This window comes from Dipodomys ordii, unplaced genomic scaffold, assembly GCF_000151885.1.
Source record: "Dipodomys ordii isolate 6190 unplaced genomic scaffold, Dord_2.0 Scaffold13, whole genome shotgun sequence".
NCBI lineage: Eukaryota > Metazoa > Chordata > Mammalia > Rodentia > Heteromyidae > Dipodomys > Dipodomys ordii.
Window position 1 is genome coordinate 5,712,057 of NW_012267229.1, and position 14,969 is coordinate 5,727,025.

The window sequence follows — 14,969 nt, forward strand, 5'->3', positions numbered from 1 at the left end:
CTGTAGTATGCCTGATTTTTAATGCATCAACAGTAATTCCCACTAATATCATCTATGCTATGAGATGAATGCATTGGAGACGGTATTGATCTGTTCTGCATGCCACATGCTCATCCTGCCTATGAGCCTGCAGGAATGAGCTGGTCAAGGCTTGGAGATGGGCCTTGGGAAACCAAAGCTTCAGGCAGGCAGGCAGCACCTACTTGTTACAGGGACACACACAAAGCCCGCAGAATTTTCCTAGGTCCGTCAAATTCTTTTCTGCTTCTTTCATGTCCTTATTGATTTGGTCCATCCCCTCCTCAATGCGTTCCAGTTGTTCTGATTAAACACAAGTATTTTTATCCCCACAGAATGAAGCAGATGGAAAAGGACAAAGAAAAAAAAAGACAATGCTTCAGACATTCACTTTGACATTAAAAAAAGAAAAAAAAAAGAAAAAAGAAAAAGAAAGAAAGAAAACTGGACGCCACAGATTAGAGCTGGTACCCCAGTACCTACTTGTTACAAGGACATATGAAAAGGCCACAGCATTTCCCTAAATCTTTTAAATTTTTCTCGGCCTCCTTCATGTCTTGGTTGATATGGTTCATGCCTTCTTCGACACGATCGAGTTGTTCTGGTTAGGACAAAGGGATGATAGTGTGGAATGAATTTTTTGGGGGTTTCCAAACAGAACGTGAGAAATGACTATGTGAAACAGAATTTGAAAGAGAAAGAGAGATATTACAATGCATTGGCCCAGAAGATGCATTGTTGCAGATTGCTGAGGTCGCCCTAGGCAGGCATGGGTGGAAAGAAATGAACAAGAATGATGCTTTAAAATAGTCTGCAGTTGGAAGATGAAAGGATGGGGTCAGGAGGCCTGTTTGATTTTGAGTATCCAGAGAAACAGCCCAGCATATTCCCTCACTCAGACACTAGTGAACCCAAGAGAAAGAAAAACAGAGTGTTAGTCTACATTTACGGTATTTTGATTTAATGCTAATAGAGAAAGTTTCCATTTCAACTTCAAAATATAACAAAATCTTCTCATTTTTAAGTATCCTCAACCAGATAAAGGCTGAAAATCATGTTCTTCTTTGGGGAAAACAACAGCATTAATTTGCAATAAGATTGGATTGGTTTTCTTCACTTAGCAGTGGCTATGTGGGCAAAAATAGATCATTTATTTTGTCTTTTTTTGTATTTAATTCACAGAAGCTGGAAAAGAAAGCAACATCAGCCAGGCAATATTGATAGTACCAGGATGTTTCAATTCCTCTCTCATCTTGCCTTTATTGCTATGAATGCTTTGGCCGGTTTTTAACTCCTCCAGCTGCTGATTCTCCAGGGTCTGCAATGGGTGGAGGGGAGGGGATACAAAAGGTCAACTCCAGGAAGCCAGCAGAGAGAACAAATGTCTCCTTGGAGGAGGTGTGATAGAGTAGAACATAGAATAGCATTGGCTAGCAAGGATGACTTTAGTGTATCTAAGATATAGATCGATAGTCACAAAAATAAATCATACTTCTAGGTTGTTAGGGTTACATACATCAACTGGATTGATTTTTCAAAAGGCATGCCATCAAATTGAGGTATCTACAATTCTGATGAAGAGAGTTTTAAAACAGCTTTTAAGCTCATTCATGAACAACAGCAAGGATATATCCTGCCTGTCATCTAATTACAGGACCTAATTATATTGCCATTTCGCTTTTCATCTATGTTTCATGCATGCATGCATGCTTATGCCTCTAGGAATAAAGTCATGCTTAGAATAAAACTGAGAAACACATTTTTAGCCTAAGGGCATACATAATCTCTTAGAAATGGTTTCCCATTAAACTGGATAGTGGAGATTGTCCCTGCTAAACCAAAGATTGGTTAACTGGTGACCCAAATTAAGGAAATCATGGATTTGGAATAAAGCTCTTATTTGTGTGCCCTTTTGTGAGGTAGAGGGATAGAATTCAGGTTATTAAAGACAGAAATCTATTATCTCTGCTATGCTTTAAAAATGTCTGATGGAAATAGAATTTCAGTTGTTTATCACTGGATAAAAATACCTAAGGGGAATAATGGTAGAGGGCCAAAGAGCTTTCATTAAATAAATGCAAGTACAATGATTTTTTTAAAAAGAAAATCATTTGTCACAAGCTTTCTAACAAGTCTATTGATTTTTAGAGTTTGCTGAGTTATGTTTGTGAGTGTATTTAAGTGTATTAGGACTTCATAGAACTTGTATGATTTCTATGAAGATGCTTCTTAGGAAATGCTTGAAAGCAACTAATGTCTTCATTTCTTTCTGGCTGGACAATAGCATCTAGAAGGCTGGTACAATACTATCATACCACCTTGTCTGCTTCTCCCTTCGCTAACCTAGCTTTCTGGCTGTTTCCTGTTTAATCTTGGAGTCTGAGCAAAGAACATTGAGGATGGCAGGAGTTATTTCACTACTTTAGCTCTGTATGTTGGGATCAGAGCTTTAAAATTCTTTGGTCATGACACTTGAATGGTTGGTGATTTGTGATAGATCCACCAATGGCAAGAAAGTCACAATCTGAGTAGATGTCTTCTATTAATCTCATCTAAGTAAAGCAGCATGAGACTTGTGGAATCTTCAATCTGAGCTAGTAGTGGTATTTACCTCTGAAAAGTCGAGCCACTCGGGAGGTGGACATTGGGAAGATGGAGGTTTTAGGCCAACCTGGGCAAAAAGTTTGTGAGATTCTCATCTCAGCAAAGCATGTGGTGGCATACGCCTGTTGCCCAAGCTCTGTAGGAGCCCATAGAAGGGATGATTATAGCTGAGTCCAGGCCGGGGTTGGGGAGAAAATACAGAGATCCTATCTGAAAAATAATCTAAAGCCAAAGGAGAGGAGGTGTGGCTCAAGTGGTAGAGTACTTGTCTCACAAGCAAGAATAAGTATTTCAACCTGGCTAAAAGGCAGAACACACTATTGATCTACTATGCTATTTGATGCTACTGATTTACTGTGCATGCCTTCATGAGTATATAAAATGCTGCTTTACACGATTTTCACTTTTCTTAACATAAAAACTCACTTATAAAAAACCCCACGTATATCCAATAGCTACCATATTGGACAGTGAAGCCTTGGTCAGTCATAACTGCTATTTAGTGAGTGGATGCTAGCAAGAGGAATGTTTTTCTCAAGTGCACTGCTATAGTGCCAGGAGCCTTCTAAGATAGTTGATTGACTTTTTGGATGGGGCTTGAGTTTGTCTTTCTTTTGCAGGAAGTGGTGGTGGGAGATTTCACTGTTTAGCTTGAAGTTCGTCTTCATAGACTTCTTAAAGAGGCACAGCTCAGCCATCAGAATAAACAGAATAACTCAGCAAAGACCAACAAAAAGAATGAGAAAAACAAAAGGAAAAGGTTAGATCATCCAAGGAGTTTTCCTGGGACACAAAGTTTGGTTTTGGTTTTGGTTTTGTTTAGGGAAATAAAAGTACCAGCGTTATATATATGTCTGTCTCCAGGTCTATCTGTCATGCTCACTGCTCCTTGTGGTCCCCTGATACCTGGGTACAAAACAAGAACCCTATACAGCATTTTCCAGTACAACCGTCCAGCTGGCCAGCCTGCCATGGTTTGATTTGACCTGACAGCAGGTGGTATGGTCCTTTAGAAGATGGCTGTTTCTTCAGGCTCCTGAGCAGCTGCGAGGTAGAAACAGTCAACACTTTTGGCAATTCAGGTATAGACAAAATTAGTAAAGCATGATCAAAAAGAATTGCAAAATGGTTTACATACATATGCAGAATTCAAAGGCATTTATGAGGGCAATGAAGACAGTTGTTGACTTACTCATATTTGTTATTGAAAAATGCCTGGACTACTAATACAGTAACTATGTAATATGGCCTCTTCAGCGGAGGCAGAAATCTCCCATCTTTTGGAGGATTTGCAATTTCATGTTTCTCTTCACTATCAGCCTATTTATCACAATCTAACAAACCCAGGCTATCGAAGCAAATAGCCTTAAACTGAGGAATTTGGCCCTTACTCTGGTATGGCCATAGCTGGACTGCCTAGCTGAGAAAATTCACTGTCTTGCAAAGAAATCTGTCAAATGGACAGTCTGTTCTGTTTCTCAAAGAATAATATATTGTAGCACTTGGCTATCATTTCTGTTTAACAATTGTATTTTCTGCACTTGTATAGTGGGTATGGTACACTACAGTCTCTAGATATTTCTCCATAATGATAAAAAGGATATTTAAAACTCAAGTAAGTGCATTTAGTTCTCTCTGTGTCTCTGTCTCTGCCTCTGTCTCTTTCTCCCTACCTTTTGTTTGTGGTGCTGTGCATGTTAAGCTGGTATTATATCTTTGAGCTATCTCCAGCCCCAATTTCTTTCTCTCTTAAAAAAAAAATCCACGTGTATATCTGATTTTACATGTCTTCTTGTCAATGCTGCTTTGTACTTAAGGGAAAGGCATAATCTGGGATCTTTCCCAAGTTTTCTCTCTGTTCCTACTCTCTTCACATGGCCAATTAATTCAAAGCGATAGTAAGATTGGAATGCTAATTATTTGAGCAGCTATGTTTTAATTTTGCTCCAGAAATGAAGTGCCACTCTTCTATTGTTTATTTATTTATTTTTAAAAGAAGCAGTGCCTTATAATATCTAGAATTTCAAAGTCTAAGACATTGTTACACAGATCAACCCAGCAAATGTTTATTATTGTAGAAAAATCCCTTTGGGAAATTATGAAGCATGGCACTGAGCTAGACTCTTACTTGGGATTAAAATTTGACAAGTGTATTTTGAGTATTTGAAAGAAAGTGATAGAGTTGATGTTAATGTTCAATTGTGTTTTTTGCATTTTCCTACCTTTTTGGACTATTTGATATATTTCTCTTTCAAAAGTTTATTTTTGGATAAAACAAAAGTTCTTTTTTTTTGACAACCATGGGGGAGTGTGCCCCTTAGGCTTCATTAACTTTGTACATATGAACTGTAACAAGTGCATGGATGTTCAGGCCTTCTCTCATCTGGATGCTTCAAGTCAATGTATGAACACAATGAAGCTACCAGAACTGAACCTTTCCTAATATAGTGCTCTCCTTATGCATGCTCCCTCTCGTCTCAATGTGGCAGTCTAAGAGCAGTAATCTGGGGCTTTGCCTACCCAAATCATTCCTTGTCAAGCTTCTTCTATAGGTATCAACCTACACTGAGGTTCAAAGGCCTTCCCTGCCTACTTCTTTCTCTATCTCTTTACCCAAGACCATTCAAAACAGTCTCTCAATAAATACCTTACACTTTTAATTGCTTCATAGCATTTTGGTCCCAGAAGATCCCAAATGATTTTCCTTCATGCCCTTCCTGTTTCTACCCCAACTTTCCTTACTTCAGTAAACAAAGATTTATCTCATTTATTGTATTGGTTATATATGCCATTTATGGCCAAGCCACAGTTGATTTGATTACTCTCCCTCTTTAACAGATATTTAGGTTCTTTTTAGTCTTTCACAATTGTAGGTAAGGAATAAACATTTTTCTTCTCTGTAAAATGTGTATTTGCAGTATACAATCATAGGAATGGAATATCTTGGTGAAAAAGTTATTCTTCAAAATTTAAATAATTTATTCAATTCTCTTGAAGACATTTGTATATGTGTATAGTACCCAAATATATAACAAGAGTTTCTATTTTCCCAACATATTAGTCATTCTGGTTATTATCACTTTTAACATTTGTGTCAATTTGATAAAGAATAGCACATCATTAACATTGGTGGTTGAAGCAAAATTTTCGCATGTCTGCTTGTAAATTGCTGATTTATGTCGTATGACATTTTTTCTTTAGTTGTTCTTTCTTTGATGATATGCAAAGACAGTCTATATTTTAGGAGAATTGTTTTATACCTATTGTCTGTATCTTCTTCCCAAGTGAGATTTTATATTTAAATACAGTGTCCTATGCTGTGAATAAGTTTCATATTTTTATATTTGCCACTTAAAAACCACTCACAATCCTGCATTTTTCTAATGCTTCACAAACTATGAAACTATGTATTATGATGACAATTAAGAATGGAATTGGGCCAGGCGCTGGTGGTTCTCGCCTGTCTGTAATTCTAGCTACTCAGGAGGCTGAGATCTGAGGATTGTGGTTCAAAGCCAGCTGGGGCAGGAAAGTCTGTGAAACTCTTATCTCCAATTAACCACCAGAAAACTGGAAGTGACGCTGTGGCTCAAGTGGTAGGGCGCTTGCCTTGAGCTGAAATGCTGAGGTTCAGCACCCAGGCCCAGAGTTAAAGACCCACGACCAGGGGGGGGGAAAAAAAGAAAGAAAGATAGAAAAAAAAAGAAAAGGAAAAAAGAATGGAATTGGGTAAATAACTTGTGGCTAGAATTATATACAATATCATCATATGGCTAAATACATTGAACAAAAGAAAACTGTTTTACTTTCTAGTTACCACTTTACAGTACAAAAGAAAAAAGAAGGATGTTACACTGAAAATTAAGAGAATGTTACACTAAATTTTTAGGTCTCTAATTCTTATTGCTTCAAGCATTTCCATAACAATTTTAAATACAGGTCAACTATTACAGTTGGCTCAATTTCCTGTTTTCTGAATGATTCCCTTGTGATTATATACAGTTAAAAATAGCATCCAGTTATTTGAGGACTCTCTACAGTGTCCTGAAAAGTTAAAACTGCCAGATACAGAGTTAGGATGGTCAAAAGAATCAGACAATACAATATTCTAATTCCATCTAGGTGTTATTGGAAGGAAACAAATTTCTGTGGAAAATTTGGGGGTTAGGAGAACAGAGGAATTTTCACTACTTTTCAAAATAATACCCTTTTAAAAGACCACCTGTCTTTGTCTTCAAAATTTTGTTCTCCTCACATAACAGAGATCGCAGTACCATTCACTTAGTTATAGAGAATGCATCAACATCTCCACACATTTACCAATCTTTACAATAGAGCAGGAAAACTAGCAAGATGAATATTTTTGAACCTTTACACCTGCATGCACGTGTAACACATATTTAAAAAATGGCCACCTGCAGATACACAAAGAATTTAAAAATGCGACTTCCTTTAGATAAGAGGAATTGTTCTTACTGAAGAAATCTGAACTTACCTCCTTGTTCATCCAACATAACCAAAGTCCTGATACCAGCATCTTTACTCTACATTCCAATAATGGTAGCAAAGTTGAAAAGGAGTTAGAAAGAGAAAAGAGAGAAAGAGAAATCAGTAAGGGGACAATTAGCCCTAGAAATGGAAATGAAGAAGGACCAAAGGGGGAAAAAGGGAGGAAATATGACAAGGGCATTAGGAGGTTAGGGAGGGACCCAGAGGAATGGGTAACCTGTGCACTTTCTCTATCAGTGATCTTTCAAGGTAGAAGGAGGGATAGGGCACTATTCCCATGAGCTAGGGCTGGGGCTAGGGCTGAGGCTTCCAAGATGTCAGGTGCTGGGATACCTATACTTAACACTACATTATAATTTTATACCTGGAAAAAAATAAAAACACTTTAACTCTCCTAACTGCAAACACAGAAAGAAAATCTTTTAAAATCTTCTTACATTGAATTTTCTTCCCTGCCATGATTGATCAGAGTCTCCATGGAGAAGGCATGCAGAAGTCTTGGGTTAAGATTAGGCTTATCACAGAAGAACGTGACTTCACCAAGGTTGAAAAACACAGCTCAAAAGGAAAGTCATTCTCCCATTTTCTCTTTATGGAGAGAAATTCTCCAAGACTTTAAAACAATGGGGTGGGGATGAGGGGCATGAGATCAGAAAGAAGGGCTCTTTTGTTTTGAAATCTGAAATTATGCACAATGATATATTTTGAGAAAATAACTCCCACAAAATATTGCTGCAGTGTTTCTGTGAAGAAGTCTTTGAAAGGTTACTTCTCATTTATGGAGAAGGTATACAAGAGAGATGACTGGCATTCTCCAATTCTAGAATTTTAACCAGTGAAGCCTTTCAACTTTCCCTTACTGTACTTGTTGGCTATCAGTGAAGCCTTTCTATTATAGAGTAACTGTTAAGCAGCATAGAATGGCATTACCTATAGTTTGATTTTTTTAAAAGAGAGGTGTTAGGCAAGGCCAAAATTTAAATGCCATAACATTTTCTTTCTTTCTTTCTTTCTTTCTTTCTTTCTTTCTTTCTTTCTTTCTTTCTTTCTTTCTTTCTTTCTTTCTTTCTCTCTTTCTTTCTTTCTTTCTTTCTTTCTCTCTTTCTTTCTCTCTGTCTGTCTTTCTTTCTCTTTCTTTCTTGCCAGTCCTAGGGCTTGAACTCAGGGGCTGGGCGCTGTCCCTGAGCTGCTTTTACTCAAGGTTAGTGCTGTACCACTTGAGTCACAGAGCCACTTCTGGCTTTTTCTGTTTATGTGGTGCTAAGGAATCAAACCCAGGGCCTCATGCATGTGAGGCAAGCACTCTACAACTAAGCCACCTTCCCAGCCCCTGCATAACATTTCTAAAAGAGCTCTTTTAGTCTCTGTGAGCTCTTACAGTCTCAGGCTTGGAGGATGCAAGCAGTGAACTCTGCAGGACACAAAAGCTTATGTTACTTTGGACCATATTTGACAGGCTTAAGGGGCCAGACCAGGGTGCTGGGTAGACAATAATGACACAGGATGACCTCAGTGGTGTCCATGAAGAACATGGCACTAGATTCTGGGATGGAATCCTGGTGATTTAATATGCAAGCTGCAGGGCCTCAGGCAACTGTCCTTATTCTGTGCCTCAGTTCATTGATTTGTAAGACTGCAATCATATGAGATTATGCCCTATTAAGTTCTTATATGAACTTAATAAATCAATACGTGGAATGTGTGAGAATAGAGTTTAGCATAGTAAGCATGATCTACGTGCCATAAAATACACACACTCATAAAATGTACCTAGGCAAGTAAAACATACCCTCATCATCTTTTAACATCAGACACTTCTACTTCTAGCACACTACCTCTCAGTCTTTAACCCCTGGCATATGACTCATCTTATTAAATTTTATATTCCTAGTCCATAGTGCTGGGCCCAAGATTCTGCATTTTTAACAAGCTCCTTGATATGTTACTGTTACAAGGACACACAGAGGAGCAGAGAGACTCTAGGCCACAGAGATAATTCAAGTCTATTTCTTTAAATTTTTTATGAATGGAGTTTTATCTATCTGAACTTGTTTTGCAGTAAATTCTTTGCCCTTTTCCACATATTTTAGCCAATGCCTACGTGATCAAATTATAAAAAGCAGGTGGCTTTCAGGCATATTGATGTGATAATGCAGGCAGAGGTATTTTAGAGAATTTTTTTCCCCTGAAGAATCAATCAAGGCTGTACCTGGTGTCTCTGCTCTGTTCTGTTTGGGACAGTGCATGGAGGTAATGTTGGTGATTTTGGGTTGGTCAGTCTAGTTCTCACATATTTATACATCTTGATATGCTGTTACACCCATTTATTTTATATAGAGCACAGCAAGTACAATTTCCTCTTTATTTAAATAGGGAAGAATTTTTGTTTTAGTATTGGAATGATGTGCAGGGGCAAGAGAGTCTGAACTTGTTCTGATTTGAGAGGACAGGAGTAGAAACTTCTGACCCGGCACTCAGGAAAGCTAGGTGGTGCTGGAAAGGTCATCTGACCTTTTTAGTTTTCCCATATCAATGATAAGATGCAAGTAATCTCAGTATGAGAGACAATTTGGTCTGTGAGCAGAACTGAGATCCCAGAGTCAGCAGCCCTGAATTCTAGTTCTATCTTTGAAATCTTGTTGCTCTACAGTCAAACTGCATTGTGTGTCTCAGCTTGCCCAGCAATCAGTTGAGGACAGGAAGATGAAATAAACTCCAGAAAGTAAAGTCCTCTAAAAGTCAGTTCACCAATCTGATAGGAAGCAGAGTCGTGTTCAGAAAGAAACATGTTCAGGAAACAAGAGGCAGGTTATATTTGGGGCAGAATCTTTACAATGACTGTTTTTGTTCCCTTATGTCTTGTCCCCAGTGGAAGAATTCTCAAAAAACAAATATTGTAGGAGTTGCTGTTGGAATGAAAGATAAATGTGCTGTGTAGAATTCATTCTCTGGAATCAGGCAGACCTGGTTTTTAATGTCATCTGCAACTTCTAGCCATGTGTCACAAGCAAGTTATCTAAATACTGTGAGTCTCAAATTTTCCCATGGGGTGTCAAAGTAGTAGTAACATGTGGCAGTAAGAATTAAAGTAGGTAATACATATTTGACGATGATGGTAATGATAATGGCTCTGTGTCCAGTACCTGCCACATATAGGTTCTCTATCCACTATTTTGCTAATGTTTTCTATCAAAACAACTAGGTCTTTGGGAGACTCAGAAGATCAGAGGAAGGATAAGGAAGGGGAAAATACTAGAGGGGAAGCAGAATATTATTTTTTTCCTGTTCCTCGAATAGCAAGGGGCAAGAGCAAGAAGAGGTGGGTCTATTTTTATCTTAGTTCAGTTCTCAGTTTCTGAGATGGGTGGGAAGCAGCTTACTTAAATACAAGGAGCTGGAGATGAGAGATTTTACTCTTTTTTGCTTTTGTGTTTTCTTCCTTTTTTTAAAAGAATTTCTTTTCCAACTTTTAAAAATTTCATGTTTCTTTATTGCAGGATGTACTAAGACTATGTTTATGGAACAATTACAAAATGATTCCTTTGTCATATTGAGATACTTTCCTGGAAATCTACTTGACCTAAAGGAAGGTTATCTCAGGGTTCTTGAGTTCCAAAGACCCCATCTTAACTGAAAAGAATGGCCAAGCCTGATCTTCATTTGGAGTAAAAAGGTTGGCATAACAGAAATGCAGCTTCAGAATGCTTATACCTAGCCAACGTGCTTTGAAAGACAAGTTCCCAAAATGTTCATCATATATTAATGCTTCCATAACTACTCAATGAAAGTTATATCATGCTTTCAGATTTACCTGATCTAGAGCAGTGTGGCTTTTCCTGGGCTTCGGTTTTATTGCCCAAGGCATTTATATATAGACTTCATTTTTGCATTTAGAATTAGCAGAGTTAACTTTACTTTTCTCTTTGCCTGCAATCAAATAATTTCTCCTTGGAAATACCTTAGTGATTCTCTTACAAGAATCAATGATTCTCTCTATTATATGCTCAATGCAGGTATAACCTTGAATTTGGAGAGCTATTTATATTTTTCCCTATAATATGAAGTTTATATCTTTCCTCTGTGCCAGAGTTAGGCATTCCTGTTTATTGAAAAATATCCACCAAAACCAAGTTCCTACATCTAGGCTGGAAACCAGACACTATAGCACTATGTAATTGCTACTAATCTTTTTTTTTTTTCTTTTTGGTGGTGGTGGTTGCTCTGCAGGTATTCCAATGCTTAGCTACATACATTTCCATCCTGACAGTCTTACCCTTCTATGGTCTGCAGCTTTTCTGAACTTCCCTACTGACCTCTTGGTAATTTTATATTGTCCTTGCAATTCATATGACTTCTATTAAAAATCAAATCCTTACCCTTATCATACCATAGAGTCTATTGGGGGTTGTGTGAAGTTGCACATTCCACTGAAAGCAAGAGTGTTTGCCTTAGGGACACTTTCCAATTTTAGTAACCTTTCCTGTCTTTGAGAATGAATTTCAATAAGTATTCAGTTGAATTCAAATTATGTAGCATTGATGAATTTTGGGATCATGGGCATGATCTTGATATTCCAAAGCTCAGATTTTCCAAATGATTTATGTCCTTTGTGAATATTTAATGCTGATTCTCTTTAAAGAGAAGTTTCTTTTTGATTGAAAAGTAGAGCACCATGTGACTAGTAAATGCCCTAGATATCAGGGGTGTCTGACCATAAATATAAAATAACCCAGAAGGAAGTAAGAGCAAATCAATCTACTTTAATAATGACTGGCTCACAATTTGCTAAGGATAGGAAGTGATATAACCTCCTCATATTTACTAAAGGCAGGAAATTGCTTCCTTCTGTATCTCTCCTTGTTATAAGATTCAACTTTGTACTTGATCGAGAAACCCATTAGAAGAAACAAAAACACATAATTTGACAATTCTACTTCAATCAATAGAGGCTTGGGGATTTCTTTTAACTTAGAATTAATTATAGCAAGCATTGATTTTTCAGTTGGTAGGCACTATTTGCACATTAAGAAGACACATGAAAAAGAACTATCCATGCCCCTAAACCTCTGAAGAGATGCTATTGCTCCAACATTCCCCATAGTCTGGGAAACATGTCGCCACTGCACAGGTGGACAAAATGGAGACAGTTCTGGCATTGTAGAAATGTACACATGCCCACATAACCCAGAAGTGAAAATAAAAAATGAAACTATAGTCTATGTTTGAACAATAAGATAGTCTACAATAAAATAATGACATCACTTTGCTCTGGGCTCCCTTCCCCTAACATCAGAATTCATGTAGCAACATTACTAATGTTTGCTCCTCTGTCTTTTCTTATGACAAGCTTGGGGAGAGTAAGCCTATGTGAGAGCCCTACCAGTATTCCTAGACTTAGGTACTTGCCTCCTTTTTGGTCCTCAAGTATTTCTGCATGACTGGTGTTCCCAGAACAGAGCAAAGAACACATTTCTCTTCATTTAGAGGTATAATACTACTCTCTTGGGCCAATGCTGCTCTCCTGAAGGGGGGCAATTTATACTATGTTGCCGTCTAAAATCATCATTTTTAAAATACATTTTTAAAGGGAATTCATTGTTATCACCTTCAGCCTACTCCTCCTATGGCAATTTATGTTTAGCTGTATTTTATTCATAGGTGAGAACTGGGGCTACAGATATAAGGTAAGGGGTCAGCTCCTATAGTGTAAGAGGTAGTTCCTTCCTTTTAGCCTTTGAAAAATTTGTGAGGTGAATAGGCTTATTTAATTGTTCTGCCAGAGAAAGCTCAAGTGCTCTGAAAATGATAATCGCATATGAATTTACACATTAATAAGCAGTAGGACTGAAAGTGTACCTAAAACAGCATTCACTGAATAAAAACCATTAGGCTTGTTTTATTAGGTGAAGATAAATATAGTTCAACCCATTCTTTTTCCACTTCATCTCTCCCAATGGGCAAGTTCAATTAATCCATTTATTCTTCCTGGTTGACTGCTGCTCTACCAAGTTGGAACGAGTGAAGCTTATTGCAAATGTTCTTTGGATTCCATTATTGCTCTCTGCCCTATTTTACTAATTTAAAAATAGTTTGGAAATTCATTAACTATGCTTCACAAATGGATGTATAACCCAGACTCAGGAATATAAAAGAGCTTTTATATTTTAACACTAGATTTATTTTTTTATGCTTTTTTCCCATTAAATTTTAGTGTCTGAATCTAAAATAGAGTTCTATTTTTTAAAGGTATATATGTGACTAAAATCAAAACAGAATTTCCATTGTGGTAAGCGATGGGCATCACTGTCATTAGAAATACAGAATTTAAGTAGATAGTTCCTTAATAGATTAAAATTTCCTCTCATTTGCTTAAAGTGATTCAACCTTCAGTGATTCTTGTTTCTCTGTATTTCACACTACAAAGATGGTCTGAGCTACCAAGGAGAGGGGATTTACCTTGACTGCTACCTGGCAACTAAAATGTATCATCTTCATTTGGAAGCTTCCTAATAGCTACATTTAAAGCGGAAGCAACTGGATCATGAGCTAGGGAAAGGAATTAGGGAGTAGAAAAATAACAGTATGAGGGAATTGTTCCTTTATTTTAAAATACAGTCCCTCCTTACCTCTTCAACCAGTTGCAGCATACGACGGGTACTTTCCAGTGACTGAAATTTGAAAAAAAAATCATAAACATTATAAGTGCAAGAAGCAGAGTTTTTGGAACATCACAAATACATTCTTCATTCAAGAAACAAAAGGGTCTTTATCACATATTAGTTTAAATTTGCAACTGAAACAAAAAATGTCTTTCTATTCTCAATCTCTTTTCTATCAGGTTTTTCTCTACACGATCACATTCCCTGAAGCAATTACATGAAAGTTTATTTTCATAAAATCAAAACCATATGAAGCCGAGCTTGATATCAAAGACAAAGTAATCTGGAAAAGATAATTTTGTATGCTCAGGATGCATGAAAAAATTATCTCAAATACTCTAAAGACTAATTTGGCCTCCCTAGGCTAGGAATATTGAATATTAAACACAAACATAATTTTTCATGAATTAAGATGAGTATAACATCAAGTTTCTTCTTACAAAGCTCATAGAAATACAATTGGAGGTTGTTATCAATACAAATTAAACTGTCGCCTTAGGGTGATAAGATCAAGCATGTTTGGAGTAACTAGCCTATAAGAGACAGCTAAAATAATTATCTGTATTCCTAGATAAGGGAAATTGTGATGGAAAGTCTGAGCGCAGTGCTAGTCCCTCAGGCACAGTCTTGTCATTTTTTTCAGCTCCTTTGACACTCCCATAACCCAATTCCCAATGTGATTTCTCAAAGCCATGATTTTTAAGTGAACAAATTTATTTTAGGCAAGATTTTTCAGGAACCTGGAAGATGTTAATTTTTCCTGGAAGAGATTTGTGAAATAGAAAGAATGTAGTGGTATGTCAGAAAATGTCTAACAATTGGCTGTCTAGAAAATAATAAAAAATTCATTTACAGGTCTTCAAGTTTATTGTTTTACTGATATAAAGGATGAATAGCATAGGATTCACAAATAATATAATACAATACAATATGGGTTAGTTTTTGTTTTCTTTTTTCCTTTCTTTCTTTCTTTCTTTTTTCCTTCCTTTCTTTCTTTCTTTCTTTCTTTCTTTCTTTCTTTCTTTCTTTCTTTCTTTCTTTCTTTCTTTCTTTCTTTCTTTCTTTCTTTCTCTCTCTTTCCTTTGCACAGCCAATGTCAGGGAAATTCATGTGCAGACACTTTTTAATTTTTGACAAAAGTCAGAGTTTTCGCAAAGTAACCAAACCAGGCGGTGATAA

At 37.0% G+C, this 14,969-nt stretch overlaps 1 protein-coding gene across 2 annotated transcripts in view; it reads right to left on the reverse strand.

Annotated features, from left to right (window-relative positions):
• Positions 1-14,969, reverse strand: part of Snap25 (synaptosomal-associated protein, 25kDa) — a 29,658-nt gene that overhangs the window by 13,483 nt on the left and 1,206 nt on the right. Inside the window, exons 2-4 of one of the 2 annotated variants that reach the window (XM_013010803.1) lie at positions 13,758-13,799; positions 7,118-7,166; positions 502-619 (exon numbers count right to left, since the gene is read on the reverse strand). In XM_013010803.1, the coding sequence (XP_012866257.1) occupies positions 502-619; positions 7,118-7,166; positions 13,758-13,799 (209 nt within the window). Of the gene's footprint in view, positions 1-203; positions 322-501; positions 620-7,117; positions 7,167-13,757; positions 13,800-14,969 lie in introns of both variants that reach the window. The other variant, XM_013010802.1, reaches the window with a different exon arrangement.